At 32.5% G+C, this 10,416-nt stretch overlaps 1 protein-coding gene across 1 annotated transcript; it reads left to right on the forward strand.

The window, feature by feature from the left end:
• Positions 1-1,062: 1,062 nt before the first annotated feature.
• LOC116413247 (uncharacterized) lies at positions 1,063-6,781 on the forward strand. Its single transcript, XM_052895083.1, has 2 exons — positions 1,063-1,135; positions 5,248-6,781. The coding sequence occupies exons 1-2, from the start codon at positions 1,064-1,066 to the stop codon at positions 6,403-6,405; spliced, it is 1,230 nt and encodes a 409-aa protein (XP_052751043.1). The 5' UTR covers position 1,063; the 3' UTR covers positions 6,406-6,781.
• Positions 6,782-10,416: the final 3,635 nt, after the last annotated feature.

Consider the following 10,416-nt stretch of genomic DNA (forward strand, 5'->3'; position numbering starts at 1 on the left):
CCGGGAGTAAGATGGAGAGTTGGGATTATTAAGAATATTATAGAGAGTGGAGAGGATGTGCATATTATGTCAAAATCGGATTGGGAGTCATTTTAACTAAGCGCGAAAAGCGGAGACATGATCATACTTACGTAGACTGAAGACAAATCTGATAGCTAAATTTTGTAAGCGCTCAAGTTTATTCCTTCTTCAAATCAAAACACAGGTGTATAAGTACAGCTACTTAACGGCAAAAAAATTTAAAAAGTATCATTATTATACTCGAGAATGAAATAAGACTTGCTTGATAATCCCAGAATCCTATTCTATCAATATTATAAATGTGAAAGGTTGTTAAAATATTTGAATGTAATTACGCTTAAAACGTAATATAATTTTCATCCTATTTCACGTGTTCAAACTCCGGATACATGTAGTTCTATTAAAAATAAAAAAACAATGAACTGAGATACTCTATTTTTAAATTTGATAATTACTTTCGCATAGACGTAAGTTAGAATATTTTAGTCCGCATTGTATTGCAATAAAATGTTCAAGCGATATAGATTGTAAGCCTAACTGTATCAAACTAAGATAAAAGTAATTAACAGTAACTATAATTAACCCATCAAGTGCCTTCACTTATGTAATACGAATGGTTCAATGAAAAAAAATCAATGAATGAGTTTTTCTCATTCATTTATAAGGGTCACTTTTAATATACAGCTACTTACAACCATGTTAGGTACAGATGACTATGCTTTATAATACCTAAAATAGTTTAATGTAAGTACTACCTAGGATAAATGAAATTTATAGAGGTTTTCTAAGAGTTGCTTTAGTAACAGACACAAAACATAGTCTAATGAATGATTAATTGATAGGCGTAAGAAATACCCCATTTTTATGACGTATGTAGGTAACGAGGTGATATCCATGTGAAGATCGATCCAGTTTCAGAACGGACTGCAATCACAGATGCAAGTTTACAATTAATACATGTCATTATTGAATCCAAACGTTCACCCTTCTTTGGCTGTATCTTGGCGCCGTTCGCACAGTGGGAGGGACGGTATATAACCTGATGGTTACATGGACTCCACACACAACCAGTCTTCGGCGTTTGACGGAGACACACAGCAACATGAAGCTCTTGGTGAGTTAAAATAACCAAGTGAAGTGGAAGTGTTGTGCCAAAAAGTGAAAATTTATTTAGAGCGCGCCATTTTTGAATTTCGAACGACAATCGGTTTTTTTTTAGGAAGTGCATTCCCGTTTACGTTATAAGGAGTAAAAAGAGTCTAATTTAATTTATTCGAGGAGTCATAAAAAGTTTAATTTCATTTATTAAGTTTAGATTTTAACAACAACATAAAAATAATTCACAATCAGTGTAATGCTTCTAGCTTTTTTTTCTATTCTTTGTTTTTTTTACAATAAATGTTCTTATGACATAATGGGTACTAAATAGAGTTTACTAAGTGCATACTTATGTTGACAAGTAAACATCTAATTTTCTTAGTAAAACAGGCTCTGAGTGCAATTTTCTATTCACTTTCTTTTCAAGTACAAATGAGAAAGTTTCGAAAATTATAGACATTTAGCCGGAAATTGTAGTGCGTAGGTGGATAGAATTATCACAGTTCATTGTACTACGTTACTGCTTGTTTCTAAAGAAGTAATATTTAAAAATGATATTAGCTTCGATTAGATAACATGATTTATAATCTAGTTCTAAATAAATCTATTAATTTGATAGATACTTGTATATTATATATATGTACGGTAACAAAATTTGCAATGACATATCAATATTTAGGTACAAGTATTCAAGTAGTATTATTTTATATTTATATAACAATACTAATAATATAATTGACGTGCCTATATATTTTTAGTGAGATAAAATCTTTAATTTTTTATTACATTTTTTTTTTTGCAAAAATAGCATATTATTTAATGCTATCATTTAGAGTATAATTTGTTACATTAAATTAAACAAAATATAAATAATAAGATGTAAATGCAATTTATGTATATTATAGTTGATTAATGAACGTGTTAAGTCATGGTATATAATATGTGCTCATCGATTATGACATTAGTCGATTGACTCGCAGTAATTAGTTCCAAGTATGCGTATTCGTGTTTACCAGTTAGCTTTGATGTACACTACACTTGTTGATGGTATTTGTGACAACTTTTTTAATATAAATATGGAATTGACTACGAAAATTTTTTAATTTAACGTTTGCAAAAGCAAAAAATTCGATGTCAAAAAATTTTTTTTAGATAAACTACTATGTTTCAGTTACGATAGATGCTTACAAACTTACAGAATACATCAACTGGTAGCAATATTTAGATACAGAAATTATACATAAATTAATTTCAATTGATAATTTATTATAATGTCCAATTATAAAATATAATTATTTATATAAACCATATACATTTTCAAGATTTATTCAAGTAGTAATTCGTTTTTGCATATTAATCGGTTTTAATATAACTTCCGTAAAACTAAAAGATGCCATTAGAATAATTGATACAACAAGCATATTGCTTGTTGTATCAATTATTTATTAAGTAGCAAAAAAAAAAAAACGATTTCAATTGTAAACGCACATACTGGTATAGTAGGAGATATTTTGTAGAAAATTTTGTACGAAAAATTTGCATATAGGATTTAGTTTTGCAAAAACTATTATTTGCTCCGTAAAGAAAAACGGTAGCTTTAATCGTCATAAAATCGAAATGGAAACAGCACGGGGACACACTCAATCATTTCAAAAATGTATGAATTGAAAACTTTTGGAAGTCGCTTAAAAATAACGAAAAATAGCATACACAGGAAAAGTTATATGAATTTAAATGACTTATTTTTAACTCAATACATCTATTTGTGTATGCATCTCCTAAACTCGATCACCATAAGCTCCACGAGATGAATACAAAATATTGGATTGAACCGGATCTATTTGTGAAAAGAGTTTATATTTTTGTAGGTTTCTAACGGCAATTAGAAAGCATTAAAACAAGGAAATAAATAATAATATTTTTCATTCATAAATCTTTTTGAAATTGTTCAGTCTAAAAATTATTGTGTAGGTTTTTTTATTGAAATATAATGCATATTAGTTATTAAAATATTTTATAATTTTGGAAACAATTTTCAAAACCGGTTATGTATTTTTAGTTTATCTATTACAAATAAAAAAAATCAAATCTTTCCTCTTTATATATTAGTTTGTTTAAAAACAATAAATTAATTAACATGTTTATTTTTGTAAAATAGAAATACATAACTTTAATTATAAAACAGCCATAACATTGATTCCATCATCTAAGCTTACAAAATTTGGAACAGTAAGGTATTAATATCGAAGAGGTCACTGTGAAAACGATTCTGACTATTTGTTGTGTTTTCACAACTAAAACCTACTTTGTATATATGTATATATATAACGCTACATTTTAATTAATACTTATTTTGATATTTATTATTATATTCATAAAAATAAAAGGTTTACTCATTAGTAAGCTGTAGATTAAATTTATTTAGGGTAATAATGTGTTAATACTTTTGGTTGTAAACTAAAAACTAAAGAATATAAGAGCATTTTATAAGGGAATTTGAATTTGGAAATTTTAATCTTAAAATAAAATACGTTCACGTGACCGAGATATATTCAGTAACTGGGATAAAAGTAGCCTATATCCTTCTCCAAGGTACAATCTATTTCTATAGAAAAATTCATCAAAATTGGTTCAGTGGTTTATGCGTGAAAAGGTCACATACATACAGGCAAAAAGCAGAGTTATTTTAGCATTTATAATATTAGTGTGGATATACATATTACCTCTATGTGGTAAATGTTCGACGAGCCGTGTTAACTTCAAGGTAGTGCTTTAATCCACCATACATACCATACAACTTTCACTAGCTACTACTATAGTTTCGTAATTAAATATGGGCTGTTGAACATTCAGATTATAGCTCCATACTATATCTCAATGAGTTTTCGAGACAATCCCATGATTTCCAAATCTGGGTTAAGTAATTGTACCTGCGTCTCTCTGTACATGGACGCAACAACGGGTAATTTATTCTAAAAATGGTCAATTGTTTAATACATGGACAATAGACTTTAATGCGCCTATTAGAGATTGTGGTTGTATAGCTGAAGTTGTAGTCCTTGTATGGGAAACATGTAACAATTAAGTACATAGTATGGTAAAAGTTTATTAGTTTATTATTGACTTTCCATAACTTTGTTTGCGTGACCGGGATATATTGATTGACCGGGGCGAAAAGTAACTTATGTCTTCATATCAAATATTATATGTATGCTAAATTTTTAATCACCGGTTAAGTCATTATGGCGCCATGAGAGAAAAACAAACTTTCACATTTACGATATTTAGTAGTAAGGAGTTTATTTTAGAGATTAACGTTTTATATAATTTAAATTATAACCCTGTTGATTATATTTTTTGGTTAAAATAGTCAATGGATAGAGTTATCTCTGACATTACGAGGTTTAATATTAAATATTCAGTATTAGCAATATATTTGTCAGAGATAGAATAAATAACATGGTACTCTGTCTATGGTGTCATTAATATTTATTAGCCACCCACTTTATCTGATGGGGCGTGAACTTACTTGGCGTTTCCCAATTATATAAATAAAAGTAAAAGTAGTTTAGTATTATCATTGTTTATAGATTTATATTGAAACACTCCGAGATACGTATTTCGATAAAATAAGTGGAACAGAAAGTACTACTTGATTTCCTGTCCGTCATGTTCTGATCATATCTCATTACATAACCAGATATCTAGTATTTTGTACCAAATGGAATAATAATTATGAAATATCAATACTTTGCCTTTAAAAGTTATATACTTTTAAAGCAGTTTTCATTTAAATATTATTTAGATTTTTTAGTTAAAGAATACAACCATCTTCCTTTTGGTCTGCTAATTACGAGACTTTTAATAGACGCTTATAATTATAAAATAATAGTGAAAACTTCTTGTAATGTTAATAATAGCGGAAAACACGTTACTTTGCTATTACGGTGAACAATGAAACGCGGAGATACAAGCTTCTCTAATTTGTTTGTTGCTCCCAAGCTTGGGAAAGTGTACACTTAATATTCTAGACTCGTTATAGTCTAGTAGATCGAACTCGTTACATGTTAAATTTAACGTAAACGTGACATTTACTTGTCCTTAATGAATTCTATGTTTTGTTCGCAGGTTGTTTTAGTAGCATCGTTGGCCGTGGTGGCCTTTGCCAGTGAGGAGAAAGGTGCACCTAAAAAAGCGGCAGCTGAAGACAGTAAGAAGCAGGACAAACGGGGAATCTATGACATCGGTTCTTATGGCGGCGGCAGCATCGGAGGAGGGGATGAGGGCCACGGATACTCAGTTTCTGAGGGACACAGCTTTGGTGGCTCTGAAGGTTACAGTCTAGGTGGCCAGGAAGGCGGACACGATTTCGGTGGCCATGAATCCTTGAGCCTCGGAGGTGGTGGTGGTTACTCCAGCGGAGGCGACTGGAAGCCTATCTCCAGCGGCGGCGGCGGCGACTACGGTGAACATGGCCATGAACACGTCAAGACCATCGAAGTCGTCAAGAAAGTCCCCGTGCCATACACTGTAGAGAAACACGTCCCCTACACCGTTGAGAAGAAAGTGCCCTATGAAGTCAAAGTGCCCGTGCCCCAGCCCTACACCGTTGAGAAGAAGGTCCCCGTCACTGTTAAGGAGTACGTTAAATACCCGGTCTATGTGCCTGAGCCTTACACTGTAGAGAAGAAAGTTCCCTATGAAGTCAAGGTTCCAGTTGACAAGCCATTTGAAGTTAAAGTGAAAGTGCCCACTCCCTACACCGTTGAGAAAAAGATCCCTTATGAAGTCAAAGTGCCCTACCCACAGCCTTACACTGTTGAGAAAAAGGTGCCGTACCCAGTCAAGTACGAAGTCAAAGTACCCCAGCCTTATGAGGTCATTAAGAAGGTACCTTATGAAGTGAAAGTACCCGTCGACAAGCCTTACAATGTGTACGTGCCCAAGCCTTACCCAGTGCCAGTGGAGAAACCTTACCCAGTAACAGTCCACAGGCCTGTGCCGTACGAAGTCAAGGTCCCAGTCGACAAGCCTTACAAGGTTGAGGTCGAGAAACCTTACCCAGTGCCAGTTAAGGTACCAGTTCCCAAGCCTTATGATGTGTACAAGAAGATTCCCTACACCGTTGAGAAGAAGGTGCCTTATGAAGTCAAGGTACCCATTGACAAGCCTTACCCAGTATACAAGGAGGTGCCTGTACCCCTCGTTAAAGAGGTACCTTACCCCGTGAAGGTGCACGTACCCGTTTACATTAAGAAAGAGGAGGAACACCACGGTTGGCACTAAGCGCCGTCGGTACCTTCGCTCACACCAGTACCTTATAGGCTAAGAAAAAATGTGATCTTTTATTTAGTATTTGTAGTGTATGTATTTGCAACTTGACTGCATCGGTGCTGATCGCTCACGTGTAAGGTTGTGATGTTACCACGGTGGTACTGATGGGCCGGTAGTAGGTTCACGATCGGTTCCTACACGAGCTCAAATTGTTGTCCGCATAGCATTGATTAACGATGCGCGGTCGGTCTGTCCAATTGTAGATATAAATATGTTGTTACTTGTTTAGCTTATATAATTGCTTGTTTTTTTTTTTATGTATTATAACTTATCGAAGTACAAAATGGTACTTTGAGTTGAGGCTGATAAATAAAATTGTTCAAATGTTTGTACCTATATTTATTATTTCATTATATCCATCATTGAAACAGAAACTAAGCACACATCCACAAAAAATGTAAAAGGAAAGTGTAGCACCAAATTATATAACACGATAATAAGCACACACATGAGATGAGTGATGGCAAATAAAACAATAAAATTACTTTCGAAAGTTAAAATTAAGATCAAAATAAATTCGCTCATAGATAAAAACATGCATTATGTACATATAAATGCATTATAGACGCTACAAAACTTTCTGAAATGATACAAGTAGTTTAGTAGTAGTTTGCAGTTTCATAATTTAACATCACCGTTTCTAACAAGTAGTGATTTCATAATTTATGTTATGTTGACTTAGCACATTGGTAGAAAAAGTTTTATATGGATTGGCGAATTGATATTAGGAGAATACAGATTAGATACATTTAATTAACAATAGTAACATAAAAAAAAAACTATACCTTTTATTTAGATTATTATAATTTCTATTAGTCGATAAAGAATATTATCTGATAATTCAAAAATTAACAAATACTTTGATGATTGTACTGAAGATAATTTAGGACTAACTATACATACAATGTATAGTTAGTTCTAATTTGTAGATATAAAAATACAATAGTTATAAGAAAAAAACAAATATATTTGGAAACACGAGTAGGTATTCAAGGATACGTGTTACAGTATTATAATCATCAACCTACATAACTTTATAACAATTTGGGATTTCACAGCACGCCTCATAAAACTTGATCGGATAATTGTGATAGCAATTGCACAAGAACATAACATTTCGCAATCTCGATTGCTCATTTAAAGCGTATAGTAATTGGTGCATTACATGATCAGATATGGTGGTGGTATTTTCTGCATTGATGATCTCATGTATTATTATGTATGTTTTTTTTTATACAACTTAGAATGGCAAACAAGCTGATGGCCCACCTGATGGAAAATGGTAACCATTGCCTATAGACATGAGCAGTACCATGGACATAACAGAGTATACTGTTTCGCCCATGATACCCCCCATGCGTTGCCTTTCCTGAGGACTCAGGTGTTATTCCTCTGTACCCTGTAAATTCACGCCATATCCCACCCTTCAAACCGAAACACAGCCATGCAAATACAACTGCTTCACGGTTGAAACACGAATAAGACAGAGGTACCCAAGCAATCGACTTTTGTACAAAGTCTCCTTCTGGTAATGTGTAGAATTAGAAGCATATAAGGCAGGGATTGGTGGAATCTTCTTGTGATTTATGAACAATGAACGTGTCTTGAATATTGTGAGATTAGTTAGCGAAAATAAAGTTCCGGTTGTATTTTTTGGGACAATTTAGAAAACCTATTGTACCAAATTGACTTTCGTCTTGGTTTTCTCGGATGTACCTATGGACGTACGTCGACTGATTTCTCATTAGAGAAGATATCTTAGATTGAATTTTAATAAGGTAAGGTTCAATTGGGCAGGAGACGAGCCAACCGCCGTCACTCGAATTAAGTACTTTTATTATAAGTGGTTACCATTACTGGAGAGTTAGTCGGAAATTAAAATTAATACACGAACTTTTTTAATATCGGTCATATTCATTTTACGACCTTGAGGTGTATAAGTCGAAGTAATATACCACTGGACCATGTAGCTTTTTACGAAGGTAATTATTATTTGTATTCACTGATAGGGATGGGAAAGAAACATTGTTGAATCGCGACGCTATAGTTTGTTTCTACAGAACTTAATGTAATAGCAATTTCATTAAATTCTGTTATAAATGAATAATTGACTATAAAAGTATATAATGTACAATAGTAGTATAATTCTGTATACAATACACTTAAATCTTTTAATGTGTCCAATATAAATAATGTATAATAAAGATTTTACAATACAATACAATTTTAAAATCTATTAATTTGTTACTGTTTAGAGAGTATTTCTTTACCAAAGGGAGACTTTGTACAAAAGTCGTTTGCTTGGGCACTTCTGTTCCATTCATGTTTTTACCGTGAAACAGTTGTGTTTGCATGTCTGTGTTTCGGTTTGAAGGGTGGAATATGGCAGTGAATTTACAGGGTACAGAGTAATAACACCTAAATCCCCAGGAATGGCAACACATGGGGGGTATCATGGGCGAAACAGTATACTCTATTATGTCCATAGTACTGCTTATGTTTATAGGCGACGGTTACCTCTTTCCATCAAGTGGGCCGTCAGCTTGTTTGTTAGTCTAGGTAGCATAAAAAAATGATTTAAAAAAAAACTGGATCACTTTTTTTTACTATTCTTTTGAAATAGATTTTACTTGTATGATATGTTTGTACATAGTATCGAATGATCCTTCAGCACTACTAGATGAAGTATTCACATAAGATATCTTGCCAAGATTTTAATGAAATACAAATGAGTGGATTTACAATGAATACAGGTAGCTTATAACAGTTTCATCTATTTTTGTGACGAGAGATAAAATGCTACTTAATCTGAATTGATAATGAAAAATAATGGCTGAAGTATTTAATGATAGTATGATTATAATTTCAGCCATTATGTAAAAAAACATGTAAATTAACTCATAACGAGTTAATTTATTTTTAAATACATTATGTAGGGTGAAAATAAAATGACATCTACATTTAATTATGTATTTGCGACTTTAGGTTTATACTTATTCACTTCTTGTTTTTCCCACATTTAGATTAAGGAAGTTCTGAATTGTGGTATAATCAGACAAGGTTTTCATCAGATTTGCGATATGACAACGCTTTATGGATGGCATAAAATATTTGAATAAATAACAATTATATTTATCTCCGCCAAAAAACGACTTTATTCGTAGCAAAACCACGATTGTAGTCAGTTATTATTTTTATAACCCAAACTACAAAATTAACTTTGATAAAATTTCTAATTGGGATCAATTTGGAAGTATATCCTATTAGATAAATAAGAATTTACTAAATCGGTTTCTAACTGACGGGGTTATTAGGACACTCACTTAGAACTAAGGTGTTTTTTTTTAATGGGTGATAATGGAATGGTAACCCCGCCCGCGCTATCGGTATACACCGACGGGGCACCAGTGAAGGATGATAGATGAGGATGAAGCAGGTCAGTTAGCCCATTGTGGCGAATTCAACAAGAATTATTCACGATGGTTTCCAGGGGGAACCACGTGGAGGTCGACCTGATAGAGTGTATTGCTAACAATGGGTTCATTAGACTCCATTACTAACAATCCCTTTTCTCCTGGAACTAAGGTGTTATGCCTCTGTATCCTATAATTTCATTACCATATCCCACTCTTCAAACTGAAACACAGCCATATAATAATATAATAAAATTATAAAGAATGCGTTTTTCTGATAAATGTGTACTTGTGTATTTAATATAATAATTCTGTTACTATTTTTTTTTTGAGCGAAAATCAACGACTATCGCACGAATTGAAGTTGCACTATATATATATATATATATACCATATTTCAAATATTTTGATCGTTCAATATTTGAGATATTTTTAGCATTCTTTGTTATCACTTTAACCATTTTAATTAAGTAAAAAGGTAATTACAATTCTTGTACACTTGCAAAGTTTAAAAGCATGAAGTGATTATAAAATTAAAAAGAAATTGTTT

This window comes from Galleria mellonella, unplaced genomic scaffold (genome assembly GCF_026898425.1).
Source record: "Galleria mellonella isolate WM207_F2 unplaced genomic scaffold, CSIRO_AGI_GalMel_v1 utg264, whole genome shotgun sequence".
Lineage (NCBI taxonomy): Eukaryota > Metazoa > Arthropoda > Insecta > Lepidoptera > Pyralidae > Galleria > Galleria mellonella.